At 37.1% G+C, this 19,265-nt stretch overlaps 1 protein-coding gene across 1 annotated transcript; it reads left to right on the top strand.

Annotated features, from left to right (window-relative positions):
• The first annotated feature begins 8,728 nt into the window (after positions 1-8,728).
• Positions 8,729-13,496, top strand: LOC113333624. Its single transcript, XM_026580049.1, has 9 exons — positions 8,729-8,823; positions 9,894-9,951; positions 10,116-10,166; positions 11,896-11,994; positions 12,055-12,156; positions 12,250-12,324; positions 12,436-12,510; positions 12,717-12,791; positions 13,142-13,496. Exons 1-9 carry the CDS (start codon positions 8,729-8,731, stop codon positions 13,487-13,489), a joined length of 978 nt encoding a protein of 325 aa, XP_026435834.1. The 3' UTR covers positions 13,490-13,496.
• The last annotated feature ends 5,769 nt before the right edge of the window (positions 13,497-19,265 follow it).

The following is a 19,265-nucleotide window of genomic DNA, read 5'->3' as shown; positions in this document are numbered from 1 at the left end:
TAATGGAAGTGCTAATATTGGATGGAGTTGCAGGTGGTCCGTGGTGAACTGCTGTTGCAATTGGGTTGCTGCTTGACTGAATTGTAGCTGAAGTGAAGATGTTGATGAGCAGATGGGAGCTAGTGTTGTTGTTGCAGTGAGTAAAAGGTGTTGCATTCAAGCCCTGAGATGCAGTTGGAGGTGGTGTTTGAGCACAATAAAAAAAGATGGAGAATGTCTAGCCAACATGGCTGGAAGCGGGATTTGTGAAGCACCAAGGTGGTGCAACATTAGTTTGGCCTTGGCAACAGTTCTGTCCTAGCCCATTCAGCCAAGTCAGTTAACTAATTCAACTTCTGACTCGTGACATTACTGAATTGAGTCACTGACTCGGTCTACTTGACCCGAGTTGACTCAGTTGACCACCGAGCTGACCCGTTTGAACGGTGACCGGGTGGACTTTGCCGGTCACCTGAGATACTTCTCCGGCCAACTCCCGGCGGTGGACCCAGTTTTCCGGCAACATATTTTTGGCAGAATTTCTAAGTGGGTTTTTCTCACGTATGGGATTGATGGATTTTTATCTAATGGACTTTAAAGACTTGGACCTAATTTTGGAGCAAGAGGAGATATAAAAGAGAAGTATTTCTACAACTTATAAGGGGACGTATTCTATTATTCACTTGGAGTATTGGAGAGCGGCGACTAGGGTTTGCTTTTCATTATTTTCATCTTCTTTATTATTGATTATGATGAACTCCGTAGCTATGAATAGCTAAATACAATTATTGGTTATGGGATAAAAGTTGATTTCTCAAGCATGATATTTAAATCAATGGATTAGTTTTTTCTCAACTTTATTGCTTATGATTCATTGTTAATATTGTTGCATGATTTGAGTGCTAGTTTGATTGAGTCCAGAATCAATTAGATTGGTTTTCATATCTATTGCTAGATTAGGTTTTATTATACGAAAAAATGATAAATTCCTGATTACAAGTAGCATAAATGTGAGTAGTGCTTGTAGTGATATATCCTACTAGTCACATATGAATCATAACCTTAGTTAAATCGAATTAGTGTTTTTACACGTTCGGTTGCTTTGATTAGTCTTATTCCATAAAACTTAAAGCTTTTAGGGAGTTAAACTTAATTGTGCTTTTACACTTTAGGTTGCTTTCTAGGAAGAACTCACATATGCATCTTTTAATGTGGTTGTGATGAAATCAGGAATTAGCGGGGTATACTTGCGATCAAGGTATCCTAGGACTTTTAGTAAATGAGAGATTAAAATTTCAATTCTAGTCATTGATGAAAATACATGTTTGTGAATGATACTATCCGTAACCAATATCCTCTCTCTATTGATTATTTCAATTATTTGCTTTGCTTTATTTTATTTTATTACTTTGTTAAAACAACAAAAATTCCCCCTTGGTTACCTTAGAAACTGAAAATCGCATAACAACAATTGCCTCTCTGTGGATACAAACTCTTTCTTATCACGTACTATATTTATATCTAGTTGAGTGAGAAAGTGAATTATTTTTGACGGGCTAAAAACCGATCAAATTTTGGTACCGCTGCCGGGGAGGCATACAACTTGTTATTAAGTTTTTACTTTCTTATCATCACTTCCGCTTCCATATTTGCTTTTTGTTTCTTGTCTTGTTTCTCACTTGTTTGCGATAATTGTTTTGAGGTAGCTAATCCATGGCTTCTAAAGATTGGAACTATCCAAGGAGCGGGATAGCCACTCGAAGAGGCACAATACTCCAACCAAGTCAAGATACAACGGAAGAACAAGAGTTAGAAGTGGAAGAAGAGTTACAACAAGAAGTTCTAGAACAAGAGGTACCGGTTGAACAAGAACTACCTTTTGAAGAAGAAGAAGAAGCAATAGGTGATGCAAATCGTACACTCAAGGACTTGGCTTCTCACAATTTGGATACACAACAAGGGTGTATTCAAACAAACTTTACTTTCGAGATCAAGCCGGGGTTGCTTAGAGAATTACCAAAGTTCCATGGCATGGTGAATGAAGACCCAAACAAGCATCTTGTGGACTTCCACACCATTGTCATGGCCATGCTTCCAGCGGATACTGATGCGGATGGTGCAATGTTGAAAGTTTTTCGATTCTCTTTGATGGATAGTGCTAAGGATTGGTTGTATTATTTTCCTCCCGGAAGTGTCACAACATGGAATGGGTTGAAGAAACTCTTTTTAGAGAGATATTTTCCTTCATCAAAGGCTACTCAAATTCGCAAGGAGATTTGCGGGATTAAGCAAAATATGGGAGAATCTTTACATGAATGTTGGGAACGATACAAGAGATTGGTGGCAAGCTGCCCTTACCACCAATTTAGCGACGTTATGATTATCCAATACTTTTATGAAGGACTCCAATCAAGTGATATGAATCTTCTTGACGCTGCAAGTGGTGGTGCACTAGTGAGCAATACGGTGGCACAAGCTAAAGAGTTGATTGAAAACATGGCAGCAAACTCCCAACAATTCTTGAGTCGTGGTTCAGATGTGCTTCTTTGGAGAGTAAATGAAGTAAGCGAGGTCGAGGAACTTCGTCAACAAATGGGTAACATGATAGCAATGATGGAACAAGTTGCAGCCGCGGTGATACCAAGTCCTCCTCAAGGGTATAAAGATGCCAATGAACAAGCTAACGTGATCTTCCCAAATCAGCAAAGACGGTATGATCCCTACTCCAACACTTATAATCCGGGATGGAGAGATCACCCCAATTTTATCTATGCGAACAAGTAAGGAGCGGTTCAACAACCTAATTTCAACCATCCGAGTGGATTTCAATCTTATCAACAACAATTCCAGCCGCGACAACAATTTCATCAACCACAACAACAACAACAACAACCTCAAAATCAGGGGTCAAGTATGGAAGAGTTGCTGAAATCTTTTATGCAAAGGACGGAGAGCACGGTCAAGGATTTGCAAGCTCAAGTTGGTTCTATGACTATTGAGTTGAACCAATTGAAGGCACAAAATAGTGGGAAACTCCCTTCTCAACCTATTAAGCCAAAAGGGGATGTGAATGCTATTACGTTGAGAAGTGGTACACAACTTGTGCAACCCGAAGTTACTGATTCGGGCAAGGTGGAAACACCAAAGGAACCTGTTTTGGAGGAGAAGAATGAGGATTCTCCCCAAACTTCTGAGGTACTTATTCCTAACTCTAAAACTCCGGTTTCTACTTATGTTCCTCCTTTACCTTTCCCTTGCAGATTTGCAAGTTCCAAGAAGGCAGAACTAGAAAAGGAGATTTTATACGTTCTCAAAAATATCCATGTAAACATACCACTCATTGATGCTATTAAGCAAGTTCCAAAGTATGCAAAGGTGTTGAAGGACTTGTGTACCAATAAGCAAAGTCTCAAAGTTAATGAAGTGCTAAGTGTGGGGGAGAATGCTTCAGCAATCTTACAACACAAACTCTCACTGAAATGCAAGGATCCGGGTAGCTTTGGAATTCCGGTCACAATTGGTAACACTACATTTAACAAAGCTATGTTGGATTTAGGTGCATCCGTTAATGTTATGCCTGCATCAATGTATAATTCAATTTGATCTTGGTCCTCTTAAAAAGGCTGAAATTGTATTGCAATTAGCCGATCGCTCTAATGTCTACCTAATGGGTATTGTTGAGGATGTTCTTGTGTAGGTTAATCAATTAGTATTTCCAGCTGACTTTTGCGTGTTAGAGATGAATGAAGGGTCACCGGACTCGTCTCTTCCATTGTTACTTGGGCGTCTCTTCATGAAAACGGCGAAAACTATTATTCATGTGGACAATGGAACGCTAACTATGGAGTTTGATGGAGAAACAATACGTTTCAATATTTTCGAGACGATGAGATATCCTAGTGATGTCCACTCTTGTTTCTCCATTGATGTTATGGATACATTGGCACAACAAGTGTTTGAATTGAATGGTGAAGATACTTTGCAAACCGTTTTAACTACATCCATGGATAATGGTGTAGAGTGTGGTAATGAAGTCAAGGAAACCCTTGGTGATCTTAATTCACTACAAGGATGCCTGGAAACTCATAATATCTCTTTTATTTCTTTACCATGCAGTGATGAAAAGCTTGTACCTTCCATTGTTAAATATCCAAAGTTAGAATTGATACCTCTTCCAAGTCACTTAAAGTACTTGTACTTGGGTGACAAGGAAGAGTTACATGTGATTGTTTCTAACGAGCTTAGTGAATTACAGGAGCAAAAACTTCTACGAGTGCTAAGGAAGTACAAGACGACCATAGGATGGACAATTGATGATATCAAGGGTATAAGTCATGTCGTTTGTATGCACAAGATCCTTTTGGAGGATGATGCAAAGCCTACAAGGGAAGCACAACGTCGTTTGAATCCCCCAATGATGGAAGTTGTGAAAAAGGAGATACTCAAGCTTTTGGAAGTGGGTGTTATCTACCCCATATCCGATAGCAAGTGGGTGAGCCCGATACAAGTAGTACCAAAGAAATCAGGTGTGACGGTGGTGGAGAATGATAAGAATGAACTTGTCCCAACTCGTGTACAAACCGGTTGTAGGGTTTGTACTGATTACAGGAAATGGAATGCCACCACTAGGAAGGATCATTTTCCATTTCCTTTTATTGATCAAATGCTTGAAATTTTAGCTGCACACTCTTACTATTTCTTCCTTGATGGCTATTCAGGTTACAATCAGATTGTGATAGCACCGGAGGACCAAGATAAAACCATTTTCACTTGTCCTTTCGGTACTTTTGCTTATAGAAGGATGCCTTTTGGCTTGTGCAATGCTCCAGCTACCTTTCAAAGGTGTATGGTAAGTATTTTTTTCAGAATATGTTGAAAACATAATCGAAGTGTTCATGGACGACTTTAGTGTCTTTGGTGATTCATTTGACCTTTGCTTGAACAACTTGTCTTTAATCCTTGAACGATGTGTTGAAACAAACCTTGTGATGAATTGGGAGAAGTGCCATTTCATGGTAACTCATGGCATAGTTTTAGGCCGTATAATATCTTCCAAAGGCTTGGAAGTTGATAAATATAAGATTGACCTTATTCGTGCTCTAACCCCTCCCACTACAGTGAGGGAAATACGCTCTTTTCTTGGTCATGCAGGTTTTTATCATAGATTTATCAAGGATTTTTCCAAGATAGCATCACCACTTTGCAATTTATTGCAAAAAGATGTGGTTTTTAACTTTGATGAAAAGTGTATGGCGGCATTCAATCGTTTGAAAGAACTTTTGATTTCAGCCCCTATCATTAAACCACCGGATTGGAGCAAGACTTTTGATCTCATGTGTGATGTAAGTGACTATGCGGTTGGTGCGGTGCTTGGGCAACGTGTATGGAAGATACCTCATGCTATTTATTATGCTTCTAGAACGTTAAATGAGGCCCAACAAAACTAAAAAACCACTGAAAAAGAGTTGTTAGCTATTGTTTTTTCTTTGGAAAAGTTTCGCTCTTATCTAATTGGTACAAAAGTTGTTGTCTTTTCTGATCATGCAGCACTTAGGTACTTTCTATTGAAGAAAGAAGCGAAACTGATGCTTATACGATGGAGTTTACTCTTACAAGAGTTTGATCTTGAAATCAAAGACAAGAAAGGAATTGAGAACATCGTTGCGGATCACTTGAGCCGTCTTGTTGTGGAAAAGGAAGCTATCCCATTGCGTGAAAGTTTCCCGGATAAGCAACTATTTTCAATTTCCTTTGGAGAACCATGGTATGCCGATATTGTCAATTACTTGGTGTCTAAACAAATCCCAAAGAACTTGTCTCGTGCTGAGAGGGACAGACTTAAGAAGTTGGGAAACCAATACATATGGGATGATCCATACTTATGGAAAAATTGTAGTGACCAAGTAATAAGAGGGTGCGTTCCCGAATCTAAATTTAATTATATCTTGTCTTTTTGTCACTCTTATGCTTTTGGAGGAAATTTTGGGAGTAAGAGAACCGCTCACAAGGTGCTTGAAAGCGGTTTTTATTGGCTAACCTTGTTCAGGGATGCATATATATTTTGTACAACTTGTGATAGGTGCCAAAGAACAGGAAATCTAGGTGCTCGAAATCAAATGCCACAAACTTTTATTCAATTTATTGAAGTTTTCGATGTATGGGGTATTGATTTTATGGGTCCTTTTGTCAACTCCCATGGGAATTTTTATATCTTACTTGTTGTTGATTATGTCTCTAAATGGGTGGAAGCTAAGGCCACCCCAACTAATGATTCTAAAGTGGTTTCAGATTTTGTGCAAGCTAATGTTTTTGCAAGGTTTGGAATTCTAAGAGCCATAATTAGCGATGGGGGTTCTCACTTCAAAAACATGTTCTTACAAAACTTGTTGAAGAAGTACAATGTGTCGCACAAGATTGCAACACCTTATCATCCCCAAACAAATAGACAAGCCGAGGTTTCCAACCGAGAGGTGAAATCCATACTTGAGAAGACGGTGAATCCAACAAGGAAGGATTGTAGCATGCGACTTAATGATGCTTTGTGGGCTTATAGAACCGCATACAAGACACCTATTGGGATGTCTCCCTTTAGGCTTGTGTATGGTAAACCTTGTCACTTACCCGTGGATATTGAGCATAAGGCGTTTTTGGATATCAATCAATGCAATATGGAGATGGATGGTGCTGGAAAGAAAAAGAAGCTACAACTCCAAGAGCTAGAAGAGCTTCGCAGTGATGCATTTGAAAGCTCACACATTTACAAGGAGAAAACTAAGGCATTTCATGATACTATGATTCCTAGAAAACAATTTTGTGTTGGGCAGAAAGTGCTTTTGTTTAATTCTCGCTTGCAATTATTTACGGGTAAATTAAGGTCACGTTGGATTGGACCTTTTATTGTCACTAATGTGTTTTCTCATGGTGAAGTAGAAATTCGTAGAATTGCTACAGGGAAAGAGTTTAAAGTGAATGGGCACTGGTTGAAGCCATATTATGAGAACTTCTCTTCGGAAGTCGTGGAAGGAGTCAATTTTGTGGAAGTACTCCATCTGGAGGAGTGATCGGAGCTGAAAGTCGGGCTGACGACTTTAAACCAAGCGCTTAGTGGGAGGTAACCCACCGGTTTTGTATCTTTATCTTTATCTTTTTATTTTTAAGCATTTTATCTTTGTTTTTGCATATCATTTGCGGAATTTCCCACCTTGAACTTTACTTTGAATGACTAAATTTTACATTAAGGACAATGTAAAGTTTAAGTGTGAGGGAGCATTTATATGTTTGTATAGTTTGTTTGATGCCTCTTAAAAAAATTGCTTTACACACTCCGAAACATAGAAATATGTGCCTATAGGATGACACTATCAATCTAAACGGATGAAACCATCTTGGCTGCTGGAGTTGATGAACCCATTAACTAAAAGGACAGAATTATTCAAGTGTTAGAAATGTTAGAAATAATATGATAGTTGTTACCATATCTCGGAATGTCACCATATCACCTTCTATTTTTACTTTTTCATATTTTTTCTATTGTTTATCTAAGTGATTTGGTGGGTCACTAACATCGAATTTTTATTACTGCTAGGATGAAATAGAGTGATTGAGTTACTAAAAAAAAAAGACCTGACCAATTAGACCAACCGGAATAAAAATATGACACTTGGATAACAATATGTGCGTGTTCTCCCTGTCTCCGTCGCCTAAGCAAGCGTGGAACGCAAGATCCACGAGAATTACCATGTAATCCGCTGACAAGAAGCATGCGCTTGGATTCAAAAGATCTAATCATGTTGTCAAGTAAAAAAAAAAAGTAAGTGAAAAAAGAAAAGAAAAGAAGAATTTTTTTTTATTATTATTGTTCAATACAATCGACTCCTGGTTCCCTTGTATATGCCAGTTGAGTTGATCTAGAATTAAGATTGTCGACCGCCGGTTCCCTTGTATACCCCAGCTGTGTTGACACTAGAATTCATACCAGTATCTCAATCCAATAGGATTCGTAGGTTCATCTTGGCGGTCACCTTCAGACAATATGGGAAACACCGTTCCACTTAGTCAACATTCGCAAACATCTATCTTCATATATCCATCTTCTTAATCTTTTCATATGTGATTGTGGTTAGTCAGATTCCGAGTATTGTGGTTTGTTCAACTTTCGGAGTAAAGCTTAATTTACATATATATTAATTTGGATTTGCATCAGGGTACCTCCTCCAATAGCCATTTTGGATTCGTTCATAGATTTGTCACAGGTAGATGGAGTTGAAAATATAGGTTTTGTAGGAAGACCTCTTGTAAACCTTCACGAGACTATAACTCGTCCACTAGGGACACCTAGGGGTTCAAAGGCCTGTTATTTATGCTAATAGTAACCGTATTCTCGGCGACATGGAGTTGTATGTATGTTTAAAAATTATTTTGTTTGATTTGCTCGAGGACTAGCAAAGTGGGGAATTTGATAGATGTCTAAAACACCTTGATATTTATCTATTGTTTATGCTTTCTTAGCTTAGTTTTCTTGTAAATTATGTACCTTATGTTTTGTTTTTGAGGTTTTAGGTACTTTGGAGTCATTTGGAACAAAAGAAGAAGAAACGTCGCATAAAAGGGCAAGAAGGATTATTTCTCATTATTTGCTTTTATTTCTTCATCTCTGTCTGAAAAGTATGTCGGCTTTAGTGATGCAAATTTCTGTCCGAAAAGCATGACAACTTTAGTGATGTCAAGAAATTAAAGAGAAAAAGTGGATATGAGAAATAAGAAACGACTGATGTTGGCGGAAGAATTCGAGGAAGAAGAAGGCGTTCATTTGGAGCGAAAAGGAGAAAAAAGATCAAGGCGCAGGTAAGTGACATGGGAATCGAGCCAAGTCGACATAGGGGCTGCCATTTGGTTGGCCCTTATCCTATTCTTGGGGTGTCTTATCTGGATACCCCCTTATCCATTTCTTCCGAGTGGTTGTATCACTTCAATTTTTCTTACCCTAGAATTCAGAGAAGAGTTTATCTCTTCTCATTATTTTCAGTCACCCCATTCACCTGAAATTGAGAAAGAAAAGCGGTTGTTGTCTGAGATCAAGAAGTTACATACCATAAAGTTGCTGCTGAGATGTTGTTCTTGTGAATTGAAGATGGGAAAGAAACAAAGAAAAACATTGGTTGCTGAATCTGTCAGTAAATGAGAACAGATAGAGAGGAAGTTCAGGGCTGAAAACAGATGGAGGAATTGATGACTGTTGATGAAGAATAACGAAGAAATCAGAGAAATTGGTGATGGGTCTGGTGATTTTAAGATGCAAGATATGAAGGGAAGACAATGGAAATTTCTATAGAGACCTCTGTTGATGAAGAAATCAGATCGAGAAGAAATTGGGTTTGTGGAGAAATTGGAAGAATGTTGAATGGTGTTAGCAGGTTGCAGTTGACAGGGTCTTGAGTATTACAGGGAGAAGGAAAGATGGTTCCAAGTTTGAGTTTTTGTTGAGTTCTCAAGGTACAAACAGTGAACCTCTTGGACTGAATTTCAGTAGGAAGGTGCGGTTGCTGCTACTAATTATGGCTGGATTTGGAGGGTTCAGGACTCGATAAAGGAGATGGAGTTGATGCTTGGAGGAACATAAGCTTTTATTTTGCAGCACATGTAATTGAGATAAGGTTGCAATTGGTGATTGTGTGTGTTGATAGCAGTGCAGGGTTTGTGTTCAGTGGTGGCTTGAGACTGAAATAGGTTGATGCAGTCTTAATTGAGGAGTAATATGCTGGTGATGGACTGAACTGCTTTGCAGAGAAGCTACAAAATTGAATTGAAGACAATGGTGTTGATAGTTGCAGCTGTGCAGTGTTGTGAGCTGGAGAATTATAAGGTTGTGATGCAGCTGTAAATCTGTAATGGGAGTTCTGGAAGTTGAGATGCAGGGGCAATGGCCATGGAGATTGCAGTGAGCATGAGAATAACAAGTGCTTGAGGAGATGGGTAGCTGATGCTAACACGGGATGAATTGGTTTTGAAGCTGACTTGATGTGCAGCAGCTGTCGGTCTTGCCTGCAGTTCGAATACAAGACTGAGACAGAGAAGGATATGACTGACTGAATGGCGCTGGTAAAGAAGTTGCAATGAGTAATATGTGAGCATTGCAGGTGTTTGAGTTAATAGCTACTATTGAGCTGAACTACACAGTGGTTGTGACAGTGAGAATGGAGTAGGAGGAAATTGATGCTGCTGTTGATTGCAGGTCAGCTGAAGCATGGGATGGAGTTGTGTGTTTGGCAGCAGGGTTGGCAGATTAATGGAAGTGCTGATATTGGATGGAGTTGCAGGTGGTCTGTGGTGAACTGCTGTTGCAGCTGGATTGCTGCTTGACTGAATTGCAGTTGAAGTGAAGATGTTGATGAGCAGATGGGAGCTAGTGTTGTTGTTGCAGTGAGTAAAAGGTGTTGCAGTCAAGCCATGAGCTGCAGTTGGAAGTGGTGTTTGAGAACAATAAAAAAAAACTGGAGAATGTCTAGCCAACATGGCTGGAAGCGGGATTTGTGAAGCACCAAGGTTGTGCAAAATTAGTTTGGCCTTGGCAACAGTTCTGGCCTAGTCCATTCAGCCAAGTCAGTTAACTAATTCAGCTTCTGACTCGTGACATTACTGAATTGAGTCACTGACTCGGTCTACTTGACCCGAGTTGACTCAGTTGACCACCGAGCTGACCCGTTTAACCGGTGATCGGGTGGACTTTGCAGGTCACCTGAGATACTTTTCCGACCACTTTACCGGCAAATTCCCGGTGGTGGAACCAGTTTTCCGGCAACATATTTTTGGCAGAATTTCTAAATGGGTTTTTCTCACATATGGGCTTGGTGGATTTTTATCTAATGGACTTTGAAGACTTGGACCTATTTTTGGAACAAGAGGAGCTATAAAAGAGAAGTCTTTCTACAACTTCAAAGCGGACGTATTCTATTATTCACTTGGAGTATTGGAGAGCGGCGACTAGGGTTTGCTTTTCGTTATTTTCATCTTCTTTATTATTGATTATGATGAACTCCATAGCTATGAGTAGCTAAATAACATTATTGGTTATGGGATAAAAGTTGATTTCTCAAGCATGATATTTAAATCAATGGATCAGTTTTGTCCCAACTTTATTGTTTATGATTCATTGTTAATATTGTTGCATGATTTGAGTGCTAGTTTGATTGAGTCCGGAATCAATTAGATTGGTCTTCATATCTATTGCTAGATTAGGTTTTATTATACGAAAAAGTGATAAATTCCTGATTACAAGTAGCATAAATGTGAGTAGTGCTTGTAGTGATATATCCTACTAGTCACATATGAATCATAACCTTAGTTAAATCGAATTAGTGTTTTTACACGTTCGGTTGCTCTGATTAGCCATAAAACTTAAAGCTTTTAGAGAGTTAAACTTAATTGTGCTTTTACACTTTAGGTTGCTTTCTAGGAAGAATTCACATATGCATCTTTTAATGTGGTTGAGATGAAATCAGGGAATTAGCGGGGTATACTTGCGATCAAGGTATCCTAGGACTTTTAGTAAATGAGAGATTAAAATTTCAATTCTAGTCATTGATGAAAATACATGTTTGTGTATGATACTATCCCGTAACCAATATCCTCTCTCTATTAATTATTCCAATTATTTGCTTTGCTTTATTTTATTTTATTACTTTGTTAAAACAACAAAAATCCCCCCTTGGTTACCTTAGACACTGAAAATCGCATAACAACAATTGCCTCTCTGTGGATACGAACTCTTTCTTATCACGTACTATATTTATATCTATTTGAGTGAGAAAGTGAATTATTTTTGACGGGCGGACAACCGATCAGTTGTATTGTTTTCTATTTTCTTCTTTGTGTTAAAATTTGATAAATAATATAATAAATATTATTATTTTTAAGCAGGAAAGGAATGATGATGCAAATCTTACAGTTCTAGAACCAAAGAATGCTAATGCAGGAGCTATTGATCCAGAACAAAGCAGTGCTGACACAAATCTTACTGTTCCACAACCAAAGCCAGCTGCTGATGCAGAACCAAAAGATGCATAAAGTAAAAGGAAGAGGAAAAAGATAGAGAGTACAAAAGGACAGGATGATGTTGTGAAAGAGAATTCAGAAAACGTTTCCAAAAGGGTGGGGGAAATTCTTCAACAATTTGAAAAGGTAATTTCTGTTGATTGTGGAATTTACCTGCATATAACAAATAGTTGATTGATTTAAGATTTTATGTAAAAAAAATTGTTGTTTACATTTCAGGAAGGATTGTTCGATAACATAATTTCAGAAGCTGGAGATAGTAATACATCTTTGACAGCCAAAAAGCTTACAAAGGTAAACATCTTCAAAAAGCTTGAAAATGTCTGAATAGTTTATACACTGAACTATGTGAACAAATAGTTGATTGATTTAAGATTTTATGTAAAAAAAAAAATTATATTTCAGGAAGGATTGTTCGATGACAAAACTTCAAAAGCTGGAGATAGTAATACAATTTTGAGAGCCGAAAAGCTTTCAAAGGTAAAAATCTTCAAAAGCTTGAATGTGTGAATAGTTTATATACACTGAATTATGTGTGACTACTCTCTACACTGAACTATGTGTGTATATTTTCTGCACTTGACTATTTTCCACACTGAAAATGTGTGAATAGTTTATACACTAAACTATGTGAACAGTTAGTTGATTGATTTAAGATTTTATGTAAATTTTTGTTTATATTTCAGGAAGGATTATTCGATGACAAAACTTCAAAAGCTGGAGATAGTAATACAAGTTTGAGAGCCGAAAAGCTTCCAAAGGTAAACATCTTCAAAAGCTTGAATGCGTGAATAGTTTATATACTGAATTATGTGTGAATACTCTCTACACTGAACTATATGTGTATATTTTCTGCACTTGACTATTTTCCACACTGAACTATGTTTGTATATCATTGGTATTGTTTAATGTGTGAATACTCTCTACACTGAATAAAATGTGTTTATATTTTCTGCAATTAAACATTTTCCACAATGAACTAGGTCTGTATATCATTCGTATTGTTTAAGTAAAAAACTTTATGATCATAAACTTGATGTTTTGGCTTATCATTCTCATGTAACAAAATATTCTACACACTGAAATATGCATGGTATATTGAAAATTGTAGGATGTTGAAGGAAACACTTCAAAAGATGGGTTGCCACTAGATACTACTAATGTTAATCTTGAACAAAAGATCAACAGAAATAAGAGGAAGAATATGTACGTAGAAGTGTCTTCAATGGTGACTGATATAATGACTCGTGAAGATAGAATGAAGAAACACGATCCAATGTACACTGGTGGAACTGACTACTCAGAAAAAAAAAAATTAAAAAAGCAAAGAGCAAATTCAACATTGATTCAAGAGAAGAAAGAGTGCAAAGAAGAAATAATAAGACAGAACAGGCAGGAAATGAACCTTTGCGGCAACCGGTTGTTCAAAAGAAGAAAAGGAACGAGAGAACTAAATTGAAAAAAAATAGTAGAGTAACAATTTTTCAGAAGTTGACCCTTGATCAAACACCAGTTGTGTCACTATTCTTTCTAAACGCAACCCTAAGGTGAGTTTTCATTCTCTTATATACACAGCAGGTTGTGTTTGCGTTGATGTCAAAACTTGCTATTTACTCTTATACATACTAGGCATAACTATCTTGTTAGGTTCATCTTACATTCGATGATTATATACATATTGTGTAAAAATTACAGGTCAGCTGCATGGACAGTGTATGTAGGAGTAGAACCTAATATATTCGCGTTGTCTGTATATTGCAAAACCATTGAGGACCTAATGTACAACTAAGCACTTGATGCGGAAATATTTTCATACACCACATATAAGCTGCAAAAAGCATTCGACGAAGATCAGGGTAAACTTGGTAACAAAAAATACCTGAAAGTGTTGCACATGGATCCATCCGCTTGGGTAAGTTATATATGCTTATATACTTGATTGAAATTCTTTAATATTATAATATGGATCCATCCACTTGTGAATAATGGAGTGACTGAGTTTACAGAGACGATATGCTGCTGTGATTATGATGTTCTCGGCGTTATGATTCTCACGGCGACACTTCAGCTTGTTATCTTCTCGGATTATGATGTTGCCATGGATTTGCAGAGCGATTATGATGAAAACTTTGGTTTTTCGCTTTTGTTTCTCAAATCGAAGTATATATTCTTCGATTTTAAACGAAGGGTATTTTTGGAATGAAAAGTTTATTATTTCTGATGTCAGTAAATAAATTTAGTTAAATAACCCTACATGTTATTGTTTTGGCCATTTCTTTCAGGTGGGCTTGAAAAATCCGAATCCATCTAAAGACCATGGCCAAGAGAGTAAGAAAGAGTGAGGAGAGGGTCAAACACTTAATTCCCACTTTTCTAAAAGCTTTTGTTAGTGTTAAACATATTGATACCGGTGAATTGGAATCAATATCAGCCGCGGAAGTTATTTCCTCGGACTTAAAACCAGATTCAGGGAGTACAACAACTGTTCAACTTTTTAAATAATCTTTACTAATTATCTGTGGATCTGATTTACTTCACATTACCACATATGGTTGGGCAGATTCAAATTATGTACTGAATAAGATTGAATTCAGTTATAGCTCTCTGGATACTAATCATTTTTATTCCAGGTTCATCTTTTCAGCTGACCTGATTTGTTGGGTTGATCCCCAACTTTTCCGACTTTATATATATGTTTGCCAGGTTACTTTGGTGCACCATCACCTTGTTTGAGATTCCTTGCTTCCGCAGGCAGAGATATAAAGATTATGCTTCATGGGAGTCAAACCATAGTATTTTGCTTCATGGAAGTCAACCCATCAAATTTGTTTTCTTTGCTCTATTTTTTGCTTTTTGCATAACATTTTAGGATTTATCACCTTAATTTCTACGTTGGATGACTCAATTACATTGAGGACAATGTAATGTTTAAGTGTGTCGGAGTGGCACGTTCGTTAAGAATTTGATTAAAAGAAAAAACCATATTATGACCAGCTGTTGAGCGGGTCTATATAAAAAAAAATTGCACGATATGATCAGCTGTTGAGCGGGTCTAAAAAAAATAAATTATGATCAGGTGTTGAGAGGGTCTTGAGGTTTTGCATATGATCAACTGTAGAGCGGGTCTTGAAAAAGAGGGGGTCTAACAACCACACCCAATATTTCGCTTAGCAATCTGTATGGACAAACTCCAATATACTTTCTAGAGAATCAACTAGACAGTCAGAATCAATCTAGATAAAAAGTATATCAAAGAGTTTATATCTCAATCTCTCGATTTGATCTATACTCAAGCAAATAGAAATCTGCGAGTCTTTATCAAAGAGAGATAACTTGGATGGTACCAAAGACCAATATCCAAGTGTCAATCAATTTAAATCAACAACCAAAAGGTCGGATATTCTAATTGATTGAACAACGCACAACCTGTATTATTTCAATTATATAAACAAATATAATGCGAAAAAGAAATAACACAGACACCAGAAATTTTGATAACGAGGAAACCGCAAATGCAGAAAAACCCCGGGACCTAGTCCAGATTGAACACACATTGTATTAAGCCGCTACAGATACTAGCCTACTCCAAACTAACTTCGGTCTGGACTGTAGTTGAACCAAAACCAATCTCACGCTGATCCAAGGTACAGTTATGCTCCTACGTCTCTGATCCCAGCAGGATGCTACGTACTTGATTCCCTTAGATGATCTCACCCACAACCAAGAGTTGTTACGACCCAAAGTCGAAGACTTTCATAAATAAATCTGTATCACATAGAAAAGTCTATGGTAATAGATAAATCCGTCTCCCACGAATATACTTATGATTTTTGTTTCGTATTTCGATAAATCAAGGTGAACAGGAACTAATTGATAATCCGGACTTATATTCCCGAAGAACAACCTAGTATTATCAATCACCTCACAATAGTCTTAATTGACGCAACGAAAAAGATATTGTAGAATCACAAACGATGAGACAAAGATGTTTGTGATTACTTTTTATCTTGCCTACCGGAGATAGAAATCTCAAGCCAATTATTACAATTGCACTCGTACGATAAAAACAACAAGATCAGATCACACAACTACAAGAAAAGTAGTATCGGTCTGGCTTCACAATCCCAATGAAGTCTTTAAGTCGTTAACCTGGTTTAGAAGAAGAAACCAAAGGTTAAAGGAGAATCGGCCCTAGCTTAGCACAACTAGTATCACACAGAATATGTGGGTATTAGGTTTCCCAGTTGCTAGAGTTCTCCCTTATATAGTCTTTCAAATCAGGGTTTACAATCAATGTTAGCTTGGTAACAAAGCATTCAATATTCACTGTTAGATGAAAACCTGATTTAGATTCAAGCTAATATTTATCAACCGTTAGATAGAAAACATAGCTTGTTATACACAAATGAAATACACGTTCCTGGGCTTGCGTAACCGTACCCAAACTTCTACATTAGTTGGTTCAACAGTAGTTAACCAAATAGTTAGCTATATGATCACTTTCATATCAAACATATTCTTCTTCACCATAACTAGTTCAAATGACTCAAATGAACTAGTTAGAGAGTTATTCAATTGCAAGGAAATCTTATGTACTACACAAGACACAATTGAAGCAAAAACGATTTGATTCACATGAATAGGTTCATGAACTCTATATCCACGGTTTGCAATTGCACTTCTTAGTTTATAAAGATAAGTTCACTAAACATCGTTTTTAGACATAACCTACTCAAGTTCGCGGACTGGGTTCGCGGACTTAAGTTCCCGGATGGATTTCACAAACTCCAACAGAAATTCTCGGGTTTGAGAACTTCACCAGTTCGCGTACTGGGTTCGCGGACATAACTCATGCACTTCTCCGATTCACTTGATCAACAAAGTTCGCAAACTTTGGTTCAAGAAATAAGGACTTACACATATATGTGTTTCCACAATAATACTTATATCTTTTAAATGGTTATATAGTCTAAACTCTCATTTCAATCATTGAAACATTCTCAGAGAACGTTATATAGTTGTTATTCACAAACCATTTTTCGTCAGAGCAATTTTCAAAGTGATTGAAACATAACATGACTTACGTCACTAGGTAAAGATGAACTTGGATAAAGCGAAAGCTTTACCAACACATATTTCGAGAAATAGATAGGAAAGGTAAACTCGGCTCGAAATACCAAATGTGTATAATCTAAAGTCTATATAGAAAAACGACTTTTTTCTCAATATAGGAGATAAATGTACTTTTGAGTGATAGATAAGTTCAAGTCTCCACATACCTTTTAGTTGATGAAGATCCACCAGTTCCTTGAGTACTCCTTCGTTTTGTATAATGATTGTCATGGAGTTCTTGAGCTCAACTACACTTTCTATCCTAGTCCGAGACCTTAGCTATAGTAGACTAGAAATCAAGACTTATAGTTTTGATTACTAACATTGATAAACATGCTTGAGATAGCAACGCATGCGAGTTCGACCGAACAATTCTTTAACAATCTCCCCCTTTGCCAATTTTAGTGACAAAACTATCAATACAAATGGAATACAAAAAATATATAAATAAACTTTGTAACTCCTATTCCACATGCCTAATCTTCAACATTACTTGAAATCTCACGCTGATCCAAGGTACAGTTAAGCTCCTACGTCTCTGATCCCAGCAGGATGCTACGTACTTGATTCCCTTAGCTGATCTCACCCACAACCAAGATTTGCTACGACCCAAAGTCGAAGACTTTCATAAATAAATATGTATCACACAGAAAAGTCTATGGTAATAGATAAATCCGTCTCCCACGAATATACTTATGATTTTTGTTTCGTCTTTCGATAAATCAAGGTGAACAGGAACTAATTGATAATCCGGACTTATATTCCCGAAGAACAGCCTAGTATTATCAATCACCTCACAATAGTCTTAATTGACGCAACGAAAAAGATATTGTAGAATCACAAACGATGAGACAAAGATGTTTGTGATTACTTTTTATCTTGCCTACCGGAGATAGAAATCTCAAGCCAATTATTACAATTGCACTCGTACGATAAAAACAACAAGATCAGATCACACAACTACAAGAAAAGTAGTATCGGTCTGGCTTCACAATCCCAATGAAGTCTTTAAGTCGTTAACCTGGTTTAGAAGAAGAAACCAAAGGTTAAAGGAGAATCGGCCCTAGCTTAGCATAACTAGTATCACACAGAATATGTGGGTATTAGGTTTCCCAGTTGCTAGAGTTCTCCCTTATATAGTCTTTCAAATCAGGGTTTGCAATCAATGTTAGCTTGGTAACAAAGCATTCAATATTCACTGTTAGATGAAAACCTGATTTAGATTCAAGCTAATATTTATCAACCGTTAGATCGAAAACATAGCTTGTTATACACAAATGAAATGCACGTTCCTGGGCTTGTGTAACCGTACCCAAACTTCTACATTAGTTGGTTCAACAGTAGTTAACCAAATGGTTGGCCATATGATCACTTTCATATCAAACATATTCTTATTCACCATAACTAGTTCAAATGACTTAAATGAACTAGTTAGAGAGTTATTCAATTGCAAGGAAATCTTATGTACTACACAAGATACAATTGAAGCAAAAACGATTTGATTCACATGAATAGGTTCATGAACTCTATATCCACGGTTTGCAATTGCACTTCTTAGTTTATAAAGATAAGTTCACTAAACATCGTTTTTAGACATAACCTACTCAAGTTCGCGGACTTAAGTTCCCGGATGGATTTCACAAACTCCAGCAGAAATTCTCGGGTTTGAGAACTTCACCAGTTCGCGTACTGGGTTCGCGGACATAGCTCACGCACTTCTCCGATTCACTTGATCAACAAAGTTCGCAAACTTTGCTTCAAGAAATAAGGACTTACACATATATGTGTTTCCACAATAATGCTTATATCCTCCAAATGGTTATATAGTCTAAACTCTCATTTCAATCATTGAAACATTCTCAGAGAACGTTATATAGTTGTTATTCACAAACCATTTTTCGTCAGAGCAATTTTCAAAGTGATTGAAACATAACATGACTTACGTCACTAGGTAAAGATGAACTTGGCTAAAGTGAAAGCTTTACCAACACATATTTCGAGAAATACATAGGCAAGGTAAACTCGGCTCGAAATACCAAATGTGTATAATCTAAAGTCTATATAGAAAAACAACTTTTTTCTCAATATAGGAGATAAATGTACTTTTGAGTGATAGATAAGTT

This window comes from Papaver somniferum, unplaced genomic scaffold (assembly GCF_003573695.1).
Source record: "Papaver somniferum cultivar HN1 unplaced genomic scaffold, ASM357369v1 unplaced-scaffold_133, whole genome shotgun sequence".
In the NCBI taxonomy this organism is placed as follows: Eukaryota; Viridiplantae; Streptophyta; class Magnoliopsida; order Ranunculales; family Papaveraceae; genus Papaver; species Papaver somniferum.
The sequence above is the reverse complement of the archived record's forward strand: the minus strand, read 5'-3'. Positions and strand labels throughout refer to the sequence as shown.

What these genes read in the sequence shown, in the direction of transcription:
- LOC113333624 (XM_026580049.1), top strand. Translation starts at nt 8,729, where the DNA reads ATGAGAAATAAGAAACGACTGATGTTGGCGGAAGAATTCGAGGAAGAA. An exon ending in TTCTTCAACAATTTGAAAAG is followed by an intron (nt 12,157 to 12,249) that starts GTAATTTCTGTT and finishes TTTACATTTCAG; the next exon opens with GAAGGATTGTTCGATAACAT. An exon ending in GAGCCGAAAAGCTTTCAAAG is followed by an intron (nt 12,511 to 12,716) that starts GTAAAAATCTTC and finishes TTTATATTTCAG; the next exon opens with GAAGGATTATTCGATGACAA.